We start from the raw sequence: 27,324 nt of genomic DNA, 5'->3' as shown, positions 1-27,324 counted from the left end.
TCCTTACTTGTCTTACGGAGTATGATATATATGTGTTGGGTTGCCCTTGTGGGCTGCAGTATGTGGGAAGCACTAAACTGCAAGCCCATAAAACGCATACTGCAGCACATGAGGGCAAACACCAACCGCGAACAAGCACAAACATTGAGGAAGGAAGCGTTGCTTCCGAAACGCGTCTGTGCGAGTAAAGTTGCTATCAACGAGAATCCCCGTGTGTGCTGTCTTTATTCCCACCCGGGACCGGGAGGGAGAGAGCTTTCACATATATATATATATATATATATATATATATATATATATATATATATATATATTACCTACTGGCGGTCGCCAGTAGGTATATATAGTTAGGACCTAGTTTCCATAGGAAATCCGCAACATTCTATTGGGAATAACTTTGGCGCCGGTTGATCAATCTATGTGAATTTCTCAAAGAAGATGGCGCTTTACGCTCCGCTCCTTCCCTGAAAGTTTCGGGGGGATTCGTGAAGCGGGGGCTGAGAAAAAAGGGGGGTCCCAAAACGTGTTTTCCCCATGCAATTTTCCAGAAGGACCTTTAGACACGGCTACAGCACAAACGGCTGAACGGAATTACAAGAAATTTGGCAAAATGGTAGAGTCTGATTCGCAGATCACGCTTTTGCTTAAATAGTGTAAATCCCTCCAGTAGTTGCTGAGAAAATTCAAGTTGAAATCAATTATATATCTATAAGCGCGCACAGTGCGAGCACCGTGCACGCACCGTGCGAGCACCCCGCGATTTTTAAAAAAAATAATAATAATTTTTAGGGGCCTCGGGGGTCCTTGTGGGACCCCCTGAGCAGGCCTAGAGGGTCAGGGTGCTTCTACCCTGCCCCCTTTTTGAGTTCTACACATTTGTTTTCCTGCTTTCCTGTGCCTTAGTCTACTGAGGCACAAGATGGCTGCCAACTGTTTCTGTTTTGGAGTGTTGATAGACAGTAGCAGCCAATCAGCATGCCTTCCAGAGAAAGTTGCATGCTCATTGGCTGTCAACACTACAAACCAGGAAGTGTTGGCATCCATCTTGTGCTAGGTAGACCGAGGCCCAAAAGAAGCAGAGCTCACAGCCCACACAGCTCTCACAGACCACACAGCTCTCACAGCCCACACAGCTCTCACAGCCCACACAGCTGTCACAGCCAACACAGCTCTCACAGCCCACACAGCCCTCACAGCCCACACAGCCCACACAGCCCTCACAGCCCACACAGCTCTCACAGCCAACAAAGCCCATACAGTTCTCACAGCCCACACAGCTCTCACAGCCCACACAGCTCTCACAGCCCACATGGCTCACACTCTCACAGCCCAAACAGTTCTCACAGCTCTCACAGCCCACAGAGACCTCACAGCCCACACAGTCCTCACAGCCCACTCATCTCTCACATCCCACACAGCTCTCACAGCCCACACAGCTCTCACAGCCCGCCTAGGTAGACCGAGGCACAAAAGAAGCAGAGCTCACAGCCCACAGAGCTCTCACAGCCCACACAGCTCTCACAGCCCACACAGCTCTCAGAGCCCACACAGCCCTCACAGCCCACACAGCCCACACAGCCCTCACAGCCCTCACAGCACACATAGCTCTCACAGCCAACACAGTTCTCACAGCCCCACAGGTCTCTCAGCCCACACAGCTCTCACAGGCCTCACAGCCCACACAGCCCTCACAGCCCATACAGCTCTCACAGCCCACACAGCTCCCACAGCCCACACAGCTCTGGCAAAGATAATACCAGCAGAGAACAAGCACTGGCAAAGAATATAACGGCAGCAAACAAACACTGGCAAAGACAATAAATGCAGAAAAAAAAGGCAAAGACAATAACGGCAGCAAAAAAAAAAAACACGGACAAAGGCAATACCAGCAGCGAACCAACAATGGCAAAGATAATACAATCAGGGGGGCAGGGGCACAAAAAACGGCACAATCAGGGGACAGAAGGCCCGACAAACGGCACAATCAGTGGGCAGAAGGCAAGAAAAAACGGCACAATTAGTGGGCAGAAGGCAACAAATACGGCACAATCAGGGAGCAGAAGGCAAAAAATACAGCACAATTAAGGTGCAGAAGGCAAGAAATATGGCACAATCAGGGTGCATGAGGCAGGAAATACGGCATAATCAGGGGGGCAGAAGCCAAGAAATACGGCCCAATCAGAGAGCATCTTGCTCCGGTCCAAAAATCGGATCCCTGGGGATGCTCAGGTGGTCCCACAAGGATATTAACATATTTAAACGTTATCCGCTAATAGAATTTGCATTTTCAAAACCTTGCAAATTCACTGAAAAAACCATAGGTTTCAGGCCTTATTCAGGTAGGAATTGGCATTTAAAAAACCTTTGAAATTCACTGAAAAAACCATAGGTTTTAGGCCTTATATAGTTAGGAATTAGCATTTAAAAAACCTTGAAAATTCACTGAAAAAAACCATAGGTTTCATCCCTATATAGTTAGGAATTAACATATAAAAAACCACTGAAATTGCTCCTATATAGTTAGTTGAACTAACTATATATTTCGCGCAATCGCAATCCACTGCTGATGATGTCACATATTACATCATTCATGACATGGTCAGTGACATCACTGATGACATCACTGATGACATCTCAAATGACATCACTGATGACATCACTGATGACATCATCCAGTGTCTGTGTGTTTTTGTAAAGTTTAAATATGTTTTACATATTGAAGAATGAGTGGATGTATGAGAGTATGGATGAAGGATTTGATTGTATAAGTGAGTAAGTATGTGTTAGTATATCTGTGAAAATGTAAGCTGTTCTGTGTTTAACTGTATAGATGAAGAAATCAAAGTGTGATTGATTCTTTACAGGACTGACTAGGTGTGTGGGTAACTCCATGGATGAGTGGCAGTGTGTGAGTGTCTGCATAGGTGTATGAGTGCATATGATAGTGTTGTAATAATGAGTGACTGTATGTACGAGTGATTGTGTGGCTGAATGAGTGAATGTGTGTGTAGACGTAGGAATCAGTGAGTGCGTATGTAGTAACTGGTATTCGTGTGTCAATGGTTTCAAAAATGATACTCTGTATTTAAAACTAGGTGTAACAGAGGTTATATTAGAGTGTAAGGAGGAGCATTGTATTATCACATGAAGTATATCATCAGTGGTGTGATCATTGATGTCAAATTAGATGTCATCAGTGATGTCATCAGTGATGTCATACGAGATGTCATCAGTGATGTCACTGACCTCATGAATGATGTAATATGTGACATCATCAGCAGTGGATTGCGAATGCGCGAAATATATAGTTAGTTCAACTAACTATATAGGAGCAATTTCAGTGGTTTTTTATATGTTAATTCCTAACTATATAGGGCCTGAAACCTATGTTTTTTTCAGTGAATTTTCAAGGTTTTTTAAATGCTAATTCCTAACTATATAAGGCCTAAAACCTATGGTTTTTTCAGTGAATTTCAATGGTTTTTCTATATGTTAATTCCTAACTATATAAGGCCTAAAACCTATGGTTTTTTCAGTGAATATATATATATATATTTATATATATATATATATATTCACTGAAAAAACCATAGGTTTCACACCAGTTATAGTTAGCTGGAAGTTTTACTTGCATAAAACCATTGAATTTGCCACCTTATAGTTGATTGGACTCACTATACCTTGCGCATGCAATGCACTGCTGATGACATCACATATTACATCACTCATGACATGGTCAGTGACATCACTCATGACATCACTGACGACACCATCCAGTGAATGTGTGTCTTTCTCAAAAATAAATATGTTTTATATATATATATATATATATTCAATGAAAAAACCATAGGTTTTAGCCCATATATAGTTAGGGATTAGCATTTGCAAAACCTTATTTTACTCGCATAAAACCATTGAAATTCGCATATATAGTTAGTTGCGCTAACTATATATCGCGCACCCGCAATCCACTGCTGATGATGTCACATATTACATCATTCATGACATGGTCAGTGACATCACTGATGACATCACTGATGACATCTCAAATGATATCACTGATAACATCACTGATGACATCTCATTTGACATTACTGATCACATCACTGATGACATCATTCATGTGAATATACGATGAACCTCTTCAGACTCTGATATAACCTTAGATACACTCAGTGTAAACAGACACTCACAGACTGTCACTCATCCATGGAGTTACTCACACACCTAGTCAGTCATGCAAAGAATCAATCACACCTCCATTTCCTCAACTATACAGTTATACACACCTTACTTATTAGAACATATACTAACACATATTTACTCTTTTATACAATCCCTGATACAAGTTCACAATGATCCATACAGCCACTCACACATTCACTGGCTCTTATGCACAGTAATTTATATATGTGTACTCTCACATGTACTGTGTTTTACATATGTACTTACTTTGACATGTAGCACTGAGATATCCATTCACTCACCAATACACTCGTACACAGTCAACCACCCATACAGCTGTTTCCACATGCAGTTTTGAATCCATAGATCTAGTGAATCAACTGTTCACACATGTATGCACAGAGTCACACACCTCCCAGCCACCCCCACACACACACTCACTCTCCCATACAAATACTTGGACAACCAATCAATAACCCATACAGTTACTCATATAGCTACTGATCAACACATGCAGCAGTTCATAGAACAACAGATATAATGATGCACAAATTAAGATAGTTTAGTCACTAACCCATGCACTCAGTGAGACACATTTAATCACTCTCTCATACAGTCAGTCATGCACCTACTAAATCCTTCATCCAGACACTTATACATCCACTCATTCTTCAATATGTAAGACATATTTTAACTTTACAGAAACAGACAGCCACTGGATGATGTCATCAGTGATGTCACTGACCATGTCATGAATGATGTAATATGTGACATCATCAGCAGTGGATTGCGGGTGCGCGATATATAGTTAGCGCAACTAACTATATATGCGAATTTCAATGGTTTTATGCGAGTAAAATAAGGTTTTGTAAATGCTAATCCCTAACTATATATGGGCTAAAACCTATGGTTTTTTCATTGAATTTCAATGGTTTTTTAATAGCAAATATCAAAAGCTGTCAAATGTCAAGTACATGATAGGTAAAAACATTTTCGTGTTTATGCACGCTGATGTGCTTTGAACGCTGCCCCCCCTCGCCCCCCCCTCTTTTCTCTTAGCAGTACTCTCTCTTTGCAGATAGTGAAGGGTAGTTAACGCAGGCCTTTGCCCCCGTTGTAATCCGTCGTGCCTGCTTCTCTCTCTATTTGATTGATTGCTATCCAAGCATTTACTGTTTTAGAATTGGTTCTCTTTGGTTCATTCTGTATTTACAAACAAGCACAGAGTCGCAATACTCTGTTTAGTCTTTGCAGATAGTGAAAAATCGTTTAAAAAAACAAAAGGAATTGAGCAAAATCAGTAGGCCACTAATGGGATCTGTTTTTGACCTCGCTAAAATAGAAACATTAAGAACAACCCCTCATGAGAAATCCGAAACTAGTAAGATGAACTTAGCTCCACACCATGATGGCTGCAAGACAGCTCGACTCCGCCGCCCACCCCACCCCACCCAAAATAACGACAAACCCTATGCAAATATTATAAATATATACAACACACAAGCAAAGTAACAGGGTAAAACGTTTTATTAAATAACTATATACATGGTAGCCTGCTGCAACATCGATCCAAATGCCTTTTGGTGACTCTTCCATTGTGAACATTGTCCCACAATCCGTTTGACCTGAAACGATTACACAAATAAAACATTTGTGAGTTTTAAATTTCCGGAGAAGTATAATTCACCAATAGTTTTCTCTGTAGATCTTTTTCCATTAACAATCCCAGTTCCATCACCCGCCCAGGATATCACTACTGTTAGTTGTCATTGTTGCTTCTGTTTTAATAAAAAATGTTTTAAGGTGTTTACTGTTTTTGTTGCGATGTATATATTTATAAGTTATTAAAGTGTTATAATCCTACTAATTTTTTTATCGATTATTGCTGTTTGAGATATTCCCTGTCTACAAACAGAGAAGAATAGAAATATTCTGTCTCCCCTTGCAGATAGTGAAGGATAGGTAATGCAGACTTTTGTCCCCCGTTGTAATCCGTCATGCCTGATTGATTGATTGGCTGGACATTTATTGTTCAAGGAATAGTTCTTTCGAGGTAGTCTCTGTTTGCAAATAACGTGGAATAGAAATATTCTGTCTAGTCTTTGCAAGTAATGAAGGAAGGGTAATGCGGACCTTTGTCCCCCGTTGTAATCTGTCATGCCCATCTACTCCCCACTGATTGAGAAACTAGTTCCACCCGGACCATTTATTAGAGGTACATCATCTGACTCAACCGGAGAGAACCCCTAATAAAGAAGACATATGTAAAATACAAAGTAATCCCTGTATCCTGTTAAACAGAAACTTTAGCATGAAACACACTTGAAAAGGAAGGGAAAGAAATCGAACAAAATCAGTAGGCCTCTGATGAGTTTTTGACTTCGCTAGAAATAAGAAACATGAAAGTGGTGAAAGAAGCCAAGCTTGACGTTACGGCAGCCACAAGGTAGCTAGGCTCCGCCACCCCCCCCCCCACTGCTCCAAGCATGTCTGTCCCACCGCCCGCCACGCCCAATAACGGTAACATGAAATAAATACAAATCAGCAGATACCTACCCCCATTCCGGAAACTCCCGAAGTGCAACAGGTTCGCGGCTACACCCATCCGGAAGACGAGGCCTTCGGCACGTGTAGGGCGAGTCCTGCTGGCAGCCGTCGGCCTGGGAGGTCATCCCGTAAGGTGGGCCAGGAGAGGAGCCGAGGCCGACGGGATTCTTCTTCTTTCTTAGATAATGGCTGCGACAACGGGGGGGATGTCTTGCACATGCCACCGACCCCCCCCCTCGTATCTCCTGGTCTGGCCCCGGCTTGATATGAGCTCCCTGTTCGGGCCTGAAGCGGCGCCCTGCAGGCCACGGGGGGGGATGTCTTGCCTCTGCCTCCGACCCCCCCCCCCCTCTTATCGCCTGGTCCGGACATCACGGATATCAACGCCAGGTGTCGGCGTGGGGTGCGCTGGGGGGGAGAGGCAAAAATATTTACAACAAGGGGTGGTGAGGGACAGAGTCTCTGAATTAAGCAGAAAGCTCTCACCCAGTCAAGAGATCAGGGCTAGATCCAACACCGTTTTTTAGCTCACTGCACCATCCCAGTTTCAGAACCTGGCTGTATGCAAATTAGTCTGTTCCTGTCCCAGTGCATGATGGGAACAGGGCAAACCAAACTACAAAAGCCAATTCTTACACTGGGAAGGAAAGAAGCTCCCGGGGACCGGTTTCTGGCATTACAGCCGTCTTCGGCCCGGTTTGCTTGAATCCTGATGGTGCAATGAGCAAGGGACTCACGTCTGAGTATACCCTCCCACACTTAGTGTGGACAAAATCGATTTTGGAAAAGGGGGTGGTGATGGACAGAGTTACTGAATGATGCAGAATACTCTTACCCAGTCAAGAGATCAGGGCTTGATCCATCACAGTTTTTTAGCTCACTGCACCATCTCAGCTCAGAACCTGGCTACATGCAAATTAGTCTGTTCCTGTCCCAGTGCATGATGGGAACAGGGCAAACCAAACTACCAAGCCAATTCTTATACTGGGAAGGAAAGCAGACACTCTGTTCATCACCACCCCCTTTTCTAAATCGTTTTTGGCCACTATAGGTGTGGCAGGGTATACTCAGACATGAGTCCCTTTCTCACTGCTCCATCAGGATTCAAGCAAGCCGGGCCGAAGAAGGCTGAAATGCCAGAAACCGGTCCCCGGTAGCTTGTCTCCTTTCTGGTGAAGAATTGGCTTGGTAGTTTAGTCTGCCCTGTTCCCATGATGCACTGGGCCAGGGACAGACTGATTTGCATATAGCCAGGTTCTGAGCTGGGATGGGGCAGTGAGATAAATAACGGTGATGGATCAAGCCCTGATCTTTGGACTGGGTAAGAGTGGTCTGTTTAACTCAGACACTCTGTTCATCACCACCCCCTTTTCTAAACCCCTTTTCTAAATCACCCCCTTTTCTAAATCGGGAGGGAGAGGCGGCGCGAACAAGCCTCTCCCACCCCCACAGGTGAGGGCTCCTCGGCTGCACCCCCAACGCTCCACTCACCCAACAAAAGGGTTCCTCCACTCTTGCGATACAGCGACGCTGCATTCACCCGACAAAAGGGTTCCTCCACTCTTGCGATGCAGCGACGCTCCACTCACCCAACAAAAGGGTTTCTCCACTCTTGCGATGCAGCGACGCTGCACTCACCCAACAAAAGGGTTTCTCCACTCTTGCGATGCAGCGACGCTGCACTCACCCGACAAAAGGTCTCGTCCACTATTGCGAGGCAATGATGCTCCGCTCACCCAGCGGGGGTCTCGTCCACTGTTGCGGTGCAACGGCGCTTCTGAGTTCAACTAGAAAATTAGTCCTGCATCCAGAAACGTTCTCCTCAACTTTGAAGATTCTACAAGAGCCACGGGGGCCCCCGACCCCCGATGGGGAATGACTGCCATGATCACCCACGGAACGACCACGACGTAGCCGCGGGATGTCGGCGCGCTCATGCCGGCGCCGGCCTCAGTCTTGAAATCACCAAAATCCTGCAAGACTACCAACTTGATCAGTTCCGGTGGGACACCAGTATGACCCGGTAGGAGAGATTTTTGCCTCCCACCACTCTTTGACTGATGGTTCATGTCGCCAGTCCCCTCTACTACCCTTCAACGAAAACTTTTAGACTGCCGAAAGAGGTCCCGGTCCAACTACGAGTTGGTGCAGACATTTTGACTATACTTGGACCTTCCTGACCTCACCCAAAATGGCACCGGTACAAATGAAACTATTGTGCCCCGATTGCTCAGCCTTGATATCATGAGATATGTATGCAGTTTTTAGCACATGAATTGATATGGGATAAGACTGATTATATGTTCGGACAATGAATTGATCCGGGATGGGTATTGATTATACGTTCGAACAATAAATTGACATGGGACTTGTACTGATTACACATTCGGACAATGAATTGATATTAAGTTCTAATGCATCATTGATTACTGTATTTATTGAAGGTTAGAATTGTCGACACTTTTGGTACTTGCTCACAATGAATTATCGATATGATTTTGTTGCACTTGTCGCACTTTTTACTGATTATATGTTCGGACAATGAATTGATCCGGGATGGGTATTGATTATAAGTTCGAACAATGAATTGACATGGGACAGGTACTGATTACACGTTCGGAAAATGAATTGATATTAAGTTCTAATGCATCATTGATTACTGTATTTATTGAAGTAATACTGATCTCTCCGCATGAAATTAATTTTCCACATGCTACACAAGTCAATCTCATCTGCCCAAAGTACTTTTGCAGATTTGGGACCGTTTCCCTTGCCTCTGACTCACTTATTGCTAAGTAATTGGTGGATGTTTTGGCCGGTCGGGGGTTATCCCCCAAATCTCGAAGTTGTGCTTTAGAATAATTAAAAGGGTGCCACCTCTCCATGTGCCGATGCATGGTATGATTACCATAGCAATATTTTTTTTCGGTCCCTCTCGAGAGTTTTTTTTTTGCAGATGAAGCAGGTAACGAACCTAACTTTAACTTTCTTTTCATGAGAAGGAAAAGGAAAAAATTGCCAGATAAAATTCACTTTCACATGGGACGTTCTTGGCATTTCTTTTAGTTTTTTAATGTACATGTTCATAAAACGATTACACAAATGAAACATTTGTGAGTTTTAAATTTCCGGAGAAGTATAATTTACCAATAGTTTTCTCTGTAGATGTTTTTCCATTAACAAACCCAGTTCCATCACCCGCCCAGGATATCACTACTGTTCCCCATGTCATAAAACCTTAGGATGTTCAATAACTGAAACAGCTAATATGGGTTTACTTACAGGGGACATCTTTTGTTCTGTTTTGTAAAGTAAAACTATTGTGAACGCAAGTATTATACATAGTAAGTTTTTAATATAGCATTTGTCAGTCATTGGTTAAGCAGCTAGGACCTGTTCACTCTTGACACCCCAGGTGCTGTGTATGTTGCACTATAGTGCTGCATCGGGAATACGGACAACCCTATTGATGTTGATTTTTCATTATTGATTATTGTAAAGAAATGGCGACTCCCCCCTTTAGCAGATTAGCTAAATCTTTGCGTAATTTGGGCATAAAAGTTATATTATTGGAAGTAGATGGTTATAGTTCTGGTTAATTTCCATTCAGAATGTCCTACACAGCACCAATCTAGGTAAATATGCTGCCTTGGGACTATTTGCACAACAGACCGCTACTGACCATTGTTGCTTCTGTTTTAATAAAAAATGTTTTAAGGTGTTTACTGTTTTTGTTGCGATGTATATATTTATAATTTATTAAAGTGTTATTTTCCTTCTACTTTTTTGTGAGTGCTATATATTTTTAATGTGACACATAATTGTGAAGACTTTGATGTACAAAAAGGCATCCCTGGAATCTTCTGCTTCAGGCTCGGTCCCACACACCCTCACAGTGAGAATCCCCTCTCCAATCACAATACAGGATGGTTATCAGATTGCAGGAACGCGTGTAGTGTGACGGATCTCATCGGGTGGGGGCCTTGACCTACTATAACTTCTTTGAAGAGGGGTGATTCTTTACAGTTGAGGCCATAAACTACATCTGCAGGGCTAGGTGATAGCCTGGGACGGGCCTGGACAATCGGACACAGAGGAAGAGGAGTGTCAGAGGGTGCGGTAGTGAATAGGGTGAAAGGCAGGTGTCGGACGGGCACAGGGTGTGATTTGCAGAGAAGAACAGCGCAGATGGGAGGAGGTTTCTAGCCCATACATGAGAAAGAGAGCGGGAGTGACCAGTGCGTGGGGGAGATGCTTGCGAGGGTGCAGACAGTGGGTCTGGTCAAGGCATCTAAAATGGCTGCTGTGCTCGACAAAAGTGTGGCATTGCAAAAAAGGCAAGATGGCGCAGACAATGTTTATCAATAATGATTTATTTATAACAAATAAAATATTTACTCGCAGTGACAAAATGGTGGTCAACACTTCCTGATTTCCATCGAATCGAACGTTAACAGACGTCACGCAGCAAAAAAAAAAAACGCTCACGCACAGCCGCTGGAAGACATGTATCAACATATACGAGCCTCCTCAGCCACCCTCAGAAAACAAAAGGGGTCAGGATACGTCTCCCGTACCCCCTTATACCTAGTAATTTAATGAAATCGAAACACAAAATGGCGAATTCACGTTTCGCTACCAGTTTGCGACCCGGTTCGCGAACCGAGAAGCGCTTCTACCGCGAAAAATCAAATTTTTATTATTTGCCCCACGGGACCCTTTAATAACCCCAACATCATTCCTAGGGGGTCAAGAGGGGTCTACCTAGCCCCCTTTCATTAAATTCCCCCTTTGTTTTTCACCTCTTCTTGTCTCTCGATCCTACCGAGAGACAAGATAGCGGCCGCACCGGACTGTTTAGAATGTTGACAGACACCGGAGAGCCAATCAGCTTCGCTACGCAAAGCTCCATTACGCGAAAAGTACGCGATCTGGAGCGCTATCTGGGACGCTGTCACAGATATACCTGTTTTTTAAACGTTAATTTCTCAAAATCCACTGGAGCACATATATTGAGACCCAGCAAAGGCACATCGGGCTAACAGTCCCTATAATTTTGCCAAGTTTCGTGCAAATCCATTCAGCTGTTAATTTGCGAACCGAGAAGCGCTTCTACCGTGAAAAATCAAATTTTTTTAATTTTCCCCACGGGACCCTTTAATAACCCCAACATCATTCCTAGGGGGGTCAAGAGAGGTCTACCTTGCCCCCTTTCATTAAATTCCCCCTTCGTTTTTCACCTCTTCTTGTCTCTCGATCCTACCGAGAGACAAGATGGCGGCCGCTCCGGACTGTTTAGAATGTTGACAGACACCGGAGAGCCAATCAGCATCGCTTCGCAAAGCTCCGTGACGCGAAAAGTACGCGATCTGGAGCGCTATCTGGGACGCTGTCACAGATATATAAATTTTTTAAAACGTTAATTTCTCAAAATCCACTGGAGCACATATATTGAGACCCAGCAAAGGCACATCGGGCTAACAGTCCCTACAATTTTGCCAAGTTTCGTGCAAATCCATTCAGCCGTTCGAGCTAAAAGTGAGGCCAAACGCCCTATGGAAATTAACATGGGAAAAACGCGTTTTGGGACCCCCCTTTTTTCTCGGCCCCCCCCTTGACGAACCCCCCCAAATTTTCAGGGGCTGCTCAGAAACAAAATGTGCCATTTTCCTGAAAATTTCAGTCGATTCCGTCCACAAACGCCAAAGTTATTAGACATAGAATTTTCAAAAGTTCCGTAGAGAAATAATCCTAACTATATATACCTACTGGCTATCGCCAGTAGGTAATAAAAGTTGATGGAAGAATAAATGTTTAAATAAGTGTTTACATGGATGTTTTTAAAAAAAAAAATGATTAGTTAACTGGTTTATTAAGTGTATCTTAGTAAATACAGATATTATAGAGTAATGTTTAAATATTCAAATATATGTATTAGTGTTTCACTTTGTGTATAAGTGGCTGCATGGGTTGGTGAGTAGCTACATGTGTATGAATATGGGTTATTAGATGTTTTTCTTAGTATCAGTATGAGTGTTTGTATGGTTTGGTGGGGGTATTACTTAGCACATAGATGCATGAATGACTGACTCTCTTTGTATGTGTTTTGAAGACAGCACATGTGCAGGACTGTATGGGTGGTTGAGTGTGTATATGTGTGTGTTAGTGAGTGAATGACTGTCTCACTAGTGTCTTTATCAGTAACTACATATGTTTTAATCTAGTATATGTGAATATTGATGTATATAAGTGAGTATATGTGAGAGTGAGGGATTGTAAGAGTTCCTGTTTAAATTAGTATGTGTTTCTATAAGTGATTGTTTAAGAGAGTAAGTATGTGTAAGTTTCCTTAGAAGTAAAGTGGTAGTGTGTGTATAGCTGTATATGCAAATAAATGGATGTTCAATAGTTTATTTGCATGTGTGAATATGTGTGAGAGTATCTTTTGGTTGACTGTCGGTGTGTAACAGGATGTAAAGGTGTATCACTACATATAATGGGTGAGTATATGTATGAGTGACTATATAGAACTGTTATTACAAGTGTTCCTGTCTACTTTCCAACAAGAGGACACATTCATTTTTGTTAGGCACGGGGAGATTATTTGATGTGCTTAGAATCACTGGATGTTCAACGTCATTGCCGAGACTCAAACCCAGTTCCCCGGTCGACCTCCCTAGCCGTTAGGCCAACTCCTCTCCCCAAATAAGGTACCCTTGAGAGGGGCACTCAACTTATGTAGCAATGCAATGTAGCAATGCATGAACAAATTAAATGACTGGATCATCGAAATTAAGCGGCAAGAAAAGGCAAAATATTTGATGCATTCTCTGGCAGTAATATATTAATCAAATTGATCTACAGGCATTTTTAAAGAAATAACTATGTGACAAGGGAGGGAAGTCCATAATTTTGTAGTGATAAATGCCCATGAATCACATAGTCCCACTTGCCCTGACAATTGATGTTAGACTTAGCATCTTTTGGAGTGTTTCCCCTGACTTTTTTCTTTCGAACCTCACGTTTTTGCTGGCTTAGTGTCTCTGCACACTTTCACATCGCTGATCAGTGTTGAAGTGCAAGTGCTCCTGTTGTAAATTGTGTTATGTATTGGTGTTTCCATGATTGGCATATTTGATTTACTTGTCAGTCCCTGGTAAAGTGCACTGAGTGTGCCAGGGCCTGTAATTCAAATGCTGCTAGTGGGCTGCAGCACTGATTTGCACCACCCACGCAAGCAGCTTGTAAATGTAATTCTGGCCTGCCATTGCAGAGCCTGTGTGCAGTCTGGGACTGCCATGTCGACTACACAAGTGTACCCACTTGACAGGCCCTAACCTTCCCTTTTCTCACATGTCAGTCACCCCCAAGGTAGGCCCAAGGTACCCCTTTGGGCTGGGTGCAGTGAATGTGAAAGGTAGGACATGCCCTGGTGTGTGTGGCTTGTCCTGATAGGGAATTACTGCCAATTTAGTCTTTAACTATGGCAAGGCTACCTGTTCACTTAGGACAGAATGGGGAGTTTGCTTATAACATCTTATAAACATAACTGGCCCTGGGAACAAGGTAGAGAAATAAATGCCTGAACTCAGAATCTAAAGATGCATCTTTTAGTGAAGGTGATTTTTACATTCTGTGTTTGAAAATACCACAATAAGAAAGTAGGTACTTTCTTGCTCTGCCATCCAGTAGGCCTCTGCTAGGGTTGTGGATTGACTGTCTAGGTTTTGGGTGACAGGGGCTGGAGAGGAGCAGTGGCTCCAGAGAGTCAAAATGGGTCAGTGAAGGCCTGAATCGACCTGGGCTGCATTTAGAGTAGAAAGAGGAAGAGATTTCCTTTCACTTGAATGGGCCTGGTCTGCCTCTGACAAAGCTGTCTCCACCTCCTGCCAGGAAGTTGCCTCAGAGAGGACAGAACTGGTTCTGGCTGGGCACAGACACTCTCTGCCTAGGAAGACACATGATATTGGGCTGTAAAAAGTGGGTCCCAAGCCCATAAACTTTAGAACTTGCTGTAATGAAGGAACCTGCCAAGAAGAAGAGCTGGAAGAGCTGCCAGGAGGAGTACTGCCCCTTTGCTGTATATTGCTTTGTTGGATTGGCCTACAGTTGCTGCTTCTGCCTTGGGCAGTGAAAGGACTGGACTGAACTTTCTTTACTTGTGCTGAGTATCTCCAGGGGCCTAAAATCAAGATGGCCTCCTGTTCTGAAGTCTCAGGGTCTGCAAAGCCTTCATCAACCTCTGAGTAACACTTCTGACACCGCTGTTTCAGTTGCCACAGAGAAGGGAACCACAATCGACTCAGTCACTGACTCTGTCGCTGGCTCTGTGTCCTGACGGCACCACAGACTGCACCGTCCGCATCTCGCACCCCAACCCTGGTCTCACCGACACTACGACGGAGGACGCCCCCACCGAGCTGCAGCATGCACCGTGACCTGTGGGCACCGCAGTCCACAAAGCCTCACTTCACTTCACCATCCTGGTCGCCCCAACCATGCCGCTGCTGCTGACTCAACACCCATGACCGCATTGTGGTTGGGGGCACCACTAGTAAAGTTTCCCGATGCACCGCCTCATCCCACACAGCCGTCTAGGTCGACCAACGCCAGCTCCTGCAAACCGGCTCTGTCACCTGCACAGCAACCTGCCAGCACCACCTCACCCTGCACCATAAGCCTTGATCTCCCTAACGCTGTCTGGATAATCATCACCAAGAAACTGCCTGCACCGCATCGAGAGGACACCACCTTCTGCACCGCTTCCTTTTTGCAATGCAGTAGAGACGGTTGCCATGACTGGCTCGCACCCCTGTGTAAGCCGCAACAAGAAAGGTACTGTTACCAAGTATGTTCACATTTTTGCTGGCCCACATCAATGCGGTCGGCTGGAGCTATTAGACTCCGTTGTTTTCAGTATCGCTGTAGCCCCCGGCGGAGTTACCGGTTTGTACAAATTGTGTTTTTGAGGAATTTCTGCAGTTTAGTAAACATCCTGCAAAGTATCTATTTTTCAAGTTCGTTTTTGGTCTTGTCATGAGTACATAAAATATTGGATTTATTTCTAAACTGGTTTGGTGTCCTTTTGTAGTGCTTACACTGCATTACTGTTGGTTTTGTGCAAATGCTTTTTACACACTGCCTCTAAGATAAGACTGACTGCTTGTGCTAAGCTACCAAGGCGGTGAAAAGGGGTGATTTTAAGAGTGTATCTCCCTTATCCTGACTAGAAGGAAGGGTCCCTACTTGGACCAATGTGCACACCCTGCCAACTAGAGACCCCCATTTCTGACAATTGTCTATTGTTTTAATGACAATCCACTCAGAATTGGAAAATCATAAACAGCTATCCTAATTCCAATTAGTGTCCATTGTTTGCTGTACCTAGGAGAGAACAGCTTCAACAATATATTCCTTCTACAGACAGAATGGATTTTTAAACTCTAAGGGTGTCTTTTCCCCCAAATTCTACATTTATACTACGTAATAAAGTATGGATAGCTAATTTCTACTCCAGACACCCAAACATAGTGTAGTTCAGTATTTCATTTACTATGCTGAATAAACATTTCCCTTTTTGAACAAACTCCCTTTTGAAGTTAAGTATCCTACAATTAACATTTAATGTAAATAATACAAAACAGGTACCGTAATATGATCCTACATGACCAAGTGGAGCTTGTGGTAACATTTACACACGTCTCATCCTTTGGCTGAGTGGCTTATGGCGTCATCTGAACCCCTCAACAGCAATATTGGACTATATTACACTTCTACAAGTCAGGTTTCCCTTGTCTGTCTACCTTTTTTCTTTCTCTATCTCTGTTTATCCACATATTTTTGGCAAACAACACAACTGGCTATTTTTTAGCATGTAAGGTTTTTGTCACAAGGTTTGCAGGCGAAGGTTCAGGTTTGGCATTTTTAAAACGTTTTGTATTGTATGAAAAATGTTTTTAAAAGAAAAATTCATATTTTAAAAATACAAATCCATATTTTCAATGTGCACAAAACTGGTGCAGTGAGCATGGTGGACGTGGAGCCTGAAGCAGGACTGGGTCATATATGAGGACTTCTGTCAAAAACCTGCTAGCATAGCTAAGGGCCTAAGGATGTGCACAACTGGTTCAGTGTGATGCGAGCGGTGTAGTACACAATGCAAGCTCACCCCTGTGATACAGCCTGCTGCAAATAGGGCATCCCACTTCCTTTACCTCCCAAGAATACCTTGCACTAAATACAGTTTTTATTACGTTTTAAAAAAAGAAATGAAAATGCTGCTGTGTTCATAATAGAAAACCTTACCTGTGCTAAATGAGAACAAGGCACCGAGCAGAATTATTTTGCCAGCAACTTCCCACATGTTTGGGTATCTTCTGAAAATAGGAGCAACAAAGAATCAAAATACATACTATACTTACTGTCCGTATCTTATATACAAAATAGTACTCATTGGTGTAGACACAAAAACTCTGGACATTTTAAATTAGCTCACAATGCCATATTGCGCAGGTTTTAATGTTGATATCTCTCAGTATGGTAACAAAAACAACTGTCCTAGGAGAGGAGGGGAGTGTGATTTGTTAGCAGACAGATTTAATTTTGGGTGGAGTCAAAGACTTGGTAGCAGGCGGGGAGGAGAACACCGAGTACATTTTGAAGGTGGGGTGATAGGGTAAGTGGGAGGGAGGGGTAATAAGGAGACTGAAGGAAAATACAAACCAGGCAGCATAAAGACAGGTTTTCGGGGTAGGGCCATCCTTGAGGATGCTGAATAACTTGTGAGAGGGGAAAATGGGCATTATAATATTTGCACCTGAATGACAGGAAAGTTCAGGAAATATGGCCAAAGGCTTGTAGGCATACTACTTAGTCTTCATGCATACTAAATAAATACTATATTTTAATAGTAAATGAATACCAAATTAATACAGCTGTAAATACTGGAATCACACTAAGTGAAGATCTTCCATTTTGTTGAGGGTATGTGGGTCTTAGATTAATTTGAACAAGAGGGTTCCTAAATATGCGTATCTCATGGGTTTAGAGAAAGAGGCTTGCAGCTGTGTATTAAAAATCAGGGGCTATACGTAAATTCATTGATCTTTTTATAGCAATTTCGTTACAGATTATTACAACTAACTGGAAAGACACCTCTAAGATTTCATATAATGCTTGGTGGAATTTATTGTGTCAGCACCATAGACTTGATCGTGCTTTTGCCACTACTGTACCATTGTTAATCAAAAAAGATCTGTTATGGTTACCTTTTACTGAATTTCTTTCTAGACAAGTTACCTAAAATGCTTATTATTTGTTGATTATATATTCTTTTATTGATCTCTAGGTTGCCCCCTTCTTTGTTTCTCTTTTTCCTTTTTTTTTCTTTTCTTTTCCTCCTCCCCTTCTCAAAATACCTTTACAATGTTTTTTTCCCTAGGCATAGTCTTTTTACCCCTTGGGGTTTAATTTTCATACAGATCTCGCCTTGCTAACTGTTTTACCCACTTTTGCACAATTTTCTTCTGTATTGATGTTTTACATTGTATTTCTTTATTTAATAAAGCTTTCTAAACTTAAAAATAAAAAAAATCTGGGGCGACACAAGCTGCAAAGTTAACAAATTGCAGGATGGCAAAGTTGTATTTACAGCGAGTGGACATTCTTCCCAACATTAGGTCAATCTATAAGTCAGCATTTCTCTTGGCAGAAGAGCAAATATAGCATAATAATGAACTAAAATGATTGCAATCATTTTCAAACATCTTAACTATGCTGGCCACACCACAGGAATTCCATGAAATGGTTCATGAGAGGGGAGAGGTTTCAGAAAAACGGTACATCGTCAAGGAATTTTCCAATCCCTCGGCCAATTCCAACGACATCACCCCCTCTCAAACCCTCTGCGACTCCCTAGCCTCTTTTTTCCACAACAAGATTGCAGACATCCACAACAGCTTTGACAACCAACCCGGAAACCAACCCACCCCACCATCTGCTGACCATCTTCCCCCCGTGAACACCCTTAACGCCTGGAACCCAATCTCCACTGAGGACACCATCCGCCTGATGAATTCCATCCACTCAGGTTCCCCCACAGACCCATGCCCTCACCACATCTTCAACAAAGCAGACTCCGTCATAGCACCGCACCTCCGAGACGTCATCAACTGCTCCTTCAACTCCGCTACCTTCCCAGAAGACTGGAAACACGCTGAACTCACCGCCCTTCTGAAAAAACCAACAGCGGACCCCACCGAACTCAAAAATTACCGCCCCATCTCGCTTCTTCCATTCCCGGCCAAAGTCATCGAGAAAGCCGTCAACAACCAGCTCGCCGCCTTCCTCGAAGCCAACAAATCCCTCGACCCCTCACAATCTGGCTTCCGAGCAAAACACAGCACTGAGACCGCCCTCATCGCAGCAACAGACGACATTCGAACCCTACTGGACAATGGAGACACAGTCGCCCTCATCCTCCTCGACCTCTCTGCAGCCTTCGACACAGTCTGCCACAGCACCCTTCTACAACGCCTCAATAACATCGGAATTCAAGGAAAAGCACTTGAATGGATCACCTCGTTCCTCACCGGAAGAACCCAGAGAGTCCGCCTTCCTCCATTCAAGTCCGAGGCCTCTGAAGTCATCTGCGGCGTACCTCAAGGATCCTCACTCAGTCCCACCCTCTTCAACGTATACATGAGCCCCCTCGCGGCCATCGCACGCCAACACAACCTCAACATCATCTCTTACGCGGACGACACTCAACTGATCCTTTCTCTCACCAATGACCCCAGCACCGCCAAAACTAACCTACACGAAGGAATGAAAGAAGTTGCCGAATGGATGAAACAAAGCCGTCTGAAACTGAACTCAGACAAAACAGAAGTCCTCATCTTAGGCACATCCCCCTCTGCTTGGGACGACTCCTGGTGGCGGGAAGCCCTCGGAAAAGCACCCATCCCGACAGACCACGCACGGAACCTTGGCGTCATCCTAGATTCTTCACTCTCAATGAACAGACAAGTCAACGCCGTATCCTCTTCCTGCTTCAACATTCTTCGCATGCTCAGAAAAACATTTCGATGGATTCCCTCCGAAACAAGGAAAACAGTCACCCACGCTCTGGTCACGAGCCGACTGGACTACGGAAACACTCTCTACGCAGGTACCACCGCTAAACTCCAGAAGAAACTCCAACGAATCCAAAACGCCTCAGCCAGACTCATATTAGACATCCCACGCAACGAACACATCTCTGGTCACCTTAAAGACCTCCACTGGCTACCCGTCAATAAGAGAATCACTTTCCGACTGCTTACCCACGCACACAAATCACTCTACGACATCGGACCAGATTGCCTCAACTCTCGACTGTCCTTCTACACCCCCTCCCGCCAACTTCGCTCTTCCAGCCAAGCCCTCGCCACTATACCTCACATCAACAAGACCACCATGGGAGGCAGGTCCTTTTCATACCTGGCTGCTAAAACATGGAACTCACTCCCCACTCACCTCCGCCTCACCCAGAACCACCTAGCGTTCAGAAAGCAGCTTAAAACGTGGATATTTGACAAATAATCCTCCTCCCCCTCCTAAGCGCCTTGAAACCCTCTGGGTATGTAGTGCGCTATATAAATCTTCTGACTTGACTTGACTTGACTACCTAGATTAGTGGCCCAATTTAGAGTTGTGGATGTGTTACACCATCACAGAATTGTGCCTTACTACAAATGCTAAAGGATATAAAGCACTTGTAATAAGGTGGCAGGATATCCGTCACTTTTGTGATGGAGTAACCTTTCTGCCACCCTCTAAATTGGGCACAATCTTATAACCATTCTCTTTCTCTCCACAACCATAGCAGCTTCTGTGACACAACACTTACTGGTCCCGTCAAGCATTTTAGTGTTTTAGTTCCCCTCTTTTCTACAAAGCTCCAGTTACTGTCATTGAACATGCATACTTTCCATTCCTAATCTCTCGCCCTCTCAGTGCTATGTTTTCTCTATTGTAGTGAACCCTTTAGCCCTGCCTCACTCAACGTCAGATCTCTTCACAGATCCTGCCAAGGCCCCTGTCCTCTCACTGAGCCCCATGAGGCTCACTTGGACTCTGCAGCTAGGGGGGGGGGGGGGTCTTGGGGCCTGAATCAGTTCATTCCAACCCGTGCGTGAACCCCGGTTTGTGCTTGGGTAGAAATTTCAAGTTTGGCTGTATGTAATGCATCCTATAATTATTGGATAAGTTGAATACCTCAACCATTGTTAAGTTTTGGCATGTCAATCCTCCGAAAATTTATGTGGGGAAAATCATGCGGTATTTACAGTGCCATGTGGGTTTTGTTGTGTAAAGCACCAAAACCCACCTTATTTTCCACAAACTCGTATTAGGTGTTATTTAGTGCACCCATTGAATAATGTACCCCGTGCTGTTTTTATATATCAGGTGCCATAAATCATACCTAAACTTGTAATCAGATCCTTAGCGTAAGTCATGTATCCTTGTGTTTGACTCTCTGTAGCTACGATGGCCCTCTTTCTCATGTTCCTTTCCTTCCTGGTCCGGCGCCGGTACCCAGGCTCTGTCTCTCATTCTCACAGTTAGGTATCACTGCCCTACACTGCAAGATCCATCTGTACACCTAGCGCACATATTGGACTTAGCTACCCCACGAACCCCAGAGTTGCCACTCATACACAAAGCATGGGTCTATAACCAAAAGGCACTTTTGGGAACGTAGTTTGCCTTTATGTGTGCTTGTGGGTATTCTTTCTACACATCGGTTAAACATGGACGCTTAAAGGGTCAGAATGTAAGTAATGAGGAATGGCACCGGAACATGCATTGTAACATATTTGTTACAGTCAGTAATGCGGTACTCTGTTTGTTTAAGTTCCCAAGCACACCATTCATTCACTCTGGTAATGAATGTGAACTCCATCGAACTCAAAAGGAAAGAGGACTGAAGGCTCGTCTTCCTTTCAGGTCTTTGACAGCTGGGGTTTGCTTTGCTCTGGGTGTTGCTTTTCACGCTGTCTGCTGGTTGTGACTGCCAGCATGGTAAGATCACACCCGAATAATTATGGTATGAGGACAAGTACTGATGGCTCTCCCTTTGTAAAGGCAAATAGTGATGTGACAGCGGGGTTGTAAAAAGCAAAGATGATAAAACTGTGGTACAAGGACCGCAGGTTTCCTTATGTTACATCCCTAATATAAACAAAAAACTTACAGGTGAATTCAGGCGAGGGAAAAGGGTTTCACGAGCAAATCAACTGTAAATAAAGCAGATAAAACAGCCTCCTGCCTCTCTTACATACTTGTGTTAATGCAACCCGTGGTCTTACCTTGTACCTTGGAGCAAGAAAGCAATTGGAAGAGAAAATCCCGTCTGTTCGGAGCTTCATGGCCGAAGGGCTCTTATAAGGTGACATCAGCCACACCTCTCGTTCACCAGCCAATCACTGAAACAATGCTAATAAACTTGTCACCAGAAAGGACAGGAAGAGCATGCATTTGGCTCTGTGCCATCAAATATTTCTAGGCGACGCCCTGCATTTATTCTCGTCTTTCGATTAATTTTCTTTGACTTACTGAATGGCTAACAATATATTCCATGTTGGAACAAAACCACAGATTCTTGGATTCCCTTTTCCACAGTTCACTTTCGTTTTTCCACGTCTCCTGCATGGAGAAACCTCTCACTGACGGTGCCAAATGTGATATCATGGATCACATCATTGGTAGTGATATATAGCAGCTCAGTTCAGTTCAGTTCAACAAAAATTAATTCGGATAGGACCATATCCATCAAAGCACAACACATACAACAAATTAAAAACACTAATTCATATTCACAGTAAAACAATTGTAATATTTAAAATGCACGTGCAGCAGGTTACTAAAACAAAGTCTGTGTATTTAAGACATTCTTCATGGGTTGCACATTGTTTTACGAGTCCATACAGCAATTCTCAGAAAAGTACCAACGCGGAAGACTAATTCATCATCTTCCAATTTAAGTGTACTCCTGAGCGCATCTACTAAATGTATGGGTGAGTTGTTTTTAAAAACAGTATTAAAAACCATTGAGCTTTTTTTAAATAAGACTTGCAGAAAAATAAGAAATTTAACATTGTTTGACCACTCTGCCCAATGCACGGGCAAGGCAGAGAATCAAGATTTGCATTGTACCCAAGAGGGAACGGAGCACAAACTTTACAGCGCCAGCCGTTAAGCGGAAGAGAAGTCCCCTCTCCCAGTGGCATATGGGCAGATTTAGGTAACTAAGCAAGCAGTATGCAGTGTGCTCAATGGACAGAACATTTACAACGGTGGATTTCTTGTTTTCCCTCTCCAATTTTTTCGTGCCCTAAAGTGCATATACTGCTTTCCTAAGAGCTTTTTTATGTGCAGTTTCAGTTGTGTTAGGACTTTAAAAGAGCCCACCATAATTAACACCACTTAGGCTCTGATTCACCCCGGCAAGCCATGGAATATCCATCCCTTTCTCACAACTAATGCATTCACGTATTATCTCTCTTGTGAGGGACGCTGATGGATTTTTTCCTTATGGTGAACCAGAATAAAGCAGGGCGGGCCCTAATGAAGTCCTCAATGTAACTTAATTTCAATTCACTGTGGCAAACATACTGAGAGGTGGAAATCAGTGCACCCAGAAGTTCTCGACAGAATCTATTTTCCTCTCGCTGGATGTTATGGCTTTTAAAGATGCCCCAAACCTCTGCGCCATAGGTAGATGTGGGTATACACTTTGATTTAAAAATCTTAATAACACTAACATAGCCCTTTTTTGTTTTGGGCGAGGGAGGCTGAGAATAGAATTGCTGGCCTTTGAGAGCTTATTCTTATAAAACACCACGTGTTCAGGCCAGGAGCCATTCACAGCAAAGACCAACCCAAGATATGGAAAGATGCTACTGCATTTTAATTTTTTGTCGCCCACAGATATGAAATTTAATGAGTGTTTTCTCAGCCCAAAAATATTTCTTAAAATGAGTGCAAAAGTCTAAGCTGGCCATAAAATCAACAAATCCCTAAAGTGCGTAGTGCATTAGGTGTGCATCCCATTAAAATGGCGTCATTGGCATATAATAACACATGAAGTATTTTGCCACTTACTCTTGGAACATCATTGGTGACTGTAATCAATGATTTTTGCAAATTATTGATATCAACAATAAAAAGAAGAGGGGCTAAGAAGCACCCTTGCCTTACCCCTCTGCCTACTTTAATATCATTAGAAACCTCACCCCCACAGCCAATCCTAACATGGGCCTTTAAGTCTGTGTGTAGACATGCCAAAAAATGCACCAATGCCTCATCCAAACCATATGCTAAAAGAATGGACCATAGACGAGCCCTATTAACAAAATCAAAGGCAGAGGTCAGGTCCATAAAGGCCAGATATATATCATATCAGACAGACCCTCGACTCCAAGGACCCAAACAACTATAAACCAATCTCACAGCTCCCGCTACCCTAAAAAATGATTGAAAAAGCCATGAATGCCCAGCTCAGTGCTTTCCTTCAGACCAAGAATATACTTGACTCAGCTCAATATGGTTTCAGAACGGAACCTAGCACAGAGCTGGCTCTGATTAAATCCATAGTGGAAGTGAGACAGGCTTTAGATTGCGGAGGCAATGCAAAACTGATCATCTGGGATCTGTCAGCAGCTTTCGAAAACGGTCCATCATAAAGTTTTGATGGACAGGTTGTCGGAAGCCGGTATACAAGATACTGCCTGGAATCTCCTGCAATCCTTCCTCTCTGACAGAACCCAAACGGTAGATCTAGACAATAATAGGTCCAACCCATTTTAACTCCCATGTGAGGTACCACAGGGCTCGTCTCTCAGCCCAACGCTTTTTAATGTTTACATGGCAACACTGGCAGGCTTGATAATATCATTTGGCTTCCAACTTACCTCCTATGCGGATGAAATGCAAATAGTGCTGTCTCTCAGGGATGGGAAGAGAAGGAAACAGGGATAAGTTTCACAACTGCATGAAAGCTATCTCAGGATAGATGTCCTCTAATTGCCTGAAACTAAATTCGAGCAAAACAGAGCTCATCTGTTCGGGATCAACCCACACCTATGGACGCCAGATTGGTGGCCGTAAGATTTGGGAACCTGCCCTGCACCGACTAGGAAAGCAAAGAACCTGGGGCTGATAGTGGACAACAAGCTTACCTTTGGGGAACACATAAGTGGGGTGATCTCTGCATGTTTCCTGGCTCTCAGAATCATTGGGAAAAAAGTGTTTTCTTCCTGAAGACAGTCCTTGGACAGTGGTCACTGCACTCATCATGTCACGGCTAAACTATTGTAATATTCTTTACCTGAAGGTTCAAAAACAACACCTGAACAGGCTTCAAATCGTGCGGAATGCAGCAGCCAGACTGCTGACAGGGATACCGAAATTTGTCTTGGTTAAGAAAGAATTAAAAACTTCACTGGCGCCCCGTAAAACAACGGGTGAATTTTAAAACCCTCTCCACGGTCTTTATGGTTCTTAAGGGAGTAGGCCCAGACTACTTAAGACAACAATTTCAGTGATATATTCCCAGAAGGACCCTTCGTTCCACAGGAGCAAAACAAGTGATAGTTTTTCCGGTCACAAAAGCCAGATGGGGAAGTGGGAGCTTTATCGCATGAGCCTCCAAGGCTTGAAACGACCTGCCATTCCACCTGAGAAACTCAATAGACCTCCTTTTCTTCAGAAAGGGGCTAAAAACTTGGGGGCCCATTAGGATGGCGGTTGGAAAACCACTGCGACAGCCATGGTAGCTGAAATCAACCGCCCGCCTGTACTGCGGGAAAACCGTCTGTACAATTACTATCAAACGCCCCAAAAATCTGACCGCAGTGGTACGAGGCACCAAAAAAACGCCAGTAGATGGCAGAGAAGGCTAAAATTCAGAAAATTAGGATATCCCAGATGTGATCGCCGTACAATTCGCTGTTTCCGACCGCCGGGGTCGCAAACAGTGATGAATGGGAGAGCCGGCGGAAGAGCTGTAGCATAGCCACCGCTGCGAACGCTCCGTGAAAAATATAGTGGTCGACAGAAAACTGCACACAGCAAACTAGCCATGCCCCCAAAAACATGGAACACACCCCAATGACACAAGTACATGGCAACTACAAAAATATGAATCCCAGGACAACACACTTGACAGCAATACCCCATTTGGGTGTTAGCTGAGCATAAAACTAGCCCCTTCCCTGACCACAATCCTTTGCTAACCTCCAGCACTGAAGGGACCAACACAGGAGCACAAAGGAGAGGCTAATCAACACACCATCACTATTCACACTACACGCAGCACCACCACCACCTCAACGCCTGCACCATACACATCACCCCCTTACACACCTGAACCGCTAACACCTTTGCACATCACACACCATCACACCACAGAAAATGCCCAAATTCACAGAGAGCGAGTTGAAAGTCATGGTAGATGAGATAATCAGAGTAGAACCACAACTGTTTGGTAACCTGGTCCAACAGACACCATTAGCCACAAGAAATCAAATGTGGTCAAGGAAAGTCGACAAGGTCAATGCAATAGGGACCACCCCGCGCACCAGACATGAAATCAGGAAGTGGCGGCATGACTTGAAGAGTGTTGTCAAAAAGAAGAGGAGCAAGAACTGTGAGCTGGCTCAGGGGACTGGCGGTGGCCCTCCTATTCCAACAAGAACATTCCTTGCTTGGGAGGAGAAGGTGCTTGCCATACTGCATCCAGGGAGTCTTACAGGGAGTGGAGGCTGGTAAGTACAAACAAATGTGGACCATTACACTGCTATGTACTGTCTTGTACAACTACAAAGCTACATCTCAGAGGGACAAGTATATCCATACGTAGTACTAAATCCAACACATGTCTCACAGATGTAAAATACACTACATCTGAATCACCCCAAATGTAGCCAACATTTACAGGTTTGTATGTTTTCCAGCAAACAGCACTACAACTCCCAGCATGCCCCCTGTCCAACCCCTGAGCAGGATGAAGCTCACCCCCCTACCCAGAAGCTTGTGGCAGCCATTCTAGTACAACAAACAAACTCACAGGTAGGTAGCCATCTTCGCAAGTTGTGCTGTTTGGGGGTGGGAGGCCTGCAATACTACTCCCAGCATGCTCCCTTGTTCCCCAGTTGAGCAGGATGGAGCACTTCCCCACCCAGGAGCAGTTGTAAGCCATTGTATCACCACAAGCATACTTTAGGTAGGTAGCCATCTTCCCTGGGAGGGCTGTTTGAGGCTGGGAGGCCTGCACTACAACTCCCACTATGCCCCCTCTTCCCCACCAGAGCAGATGGAGCACTCCACACCAACACAGAAGCAGTTTGCAGCCATTGTATTGTTCACGCTCACCTAACAGGTAGGTAGCCATCTTCCCTGGGAGGGCTGTTTGGGGATGGGAGCCCTGCACTATAACTCTCACTATGCCTCCTGTCTCACCCCTGAGCAGGATGGAGCACACCCCCAACCCAGAAGCATGTGCCAGTCATTGTAGTACAACAACCAAACTCACAGGTAGGTAGCCAATCT

At 44.0% G+C, this 27,324-nt stretch overlaps 1 protein-coding gene across 1 annotated transcript in view; it reads right to left on the bottom strand.

Moving 5' to 3' along the window:
- The window catches only part of LOC147724244 (lectin-like), a 172,151-nt gene extending 150,027 nt beyond the window's left edge, over positions 1–22,124 (bottom strand). Inside the window, exons 1-2 of the mRNA XM_086966981.1 lie at positions 22,083–22,124; positions 17,038–17,108 (exon numbers count right to left, since the gene is read on the bottom strand). Coding sequence (XP_086823107.1) covers positions 17,038–17,095 — 58 coding nt within the window. The 5' untranslated portion in view covers positions 17,096–17,108; positions 22,083–22,124. The remainder of the gene's footprint in view (positions 1–17,037; positions 17,109–22,082) is intronic.
- Positions 22,125–27,324: the final 5,200 nt, after the last annotated feature.

The sequence above is a fragment of the Lissotriton vulgaris genome, chromosome 4_1 (assembly GCF_964263255.1).
Source record: "Lissotriton vulgaris chromosome 4_1, aLisVul1.2, whole genome shotgun sequence".
In the NCBI taxonomy this organism is placed as follows: Eukaryota; Metazoa; Chordata; class Amphibia; order Caudata; family Salamandridae; genus Lissotriton; species Lissotriton vulgaris.
Note: the sequence above shows the minus strand (reverse complement) of the source record. Positions and strands in the feature narration are given on the sequence as shown.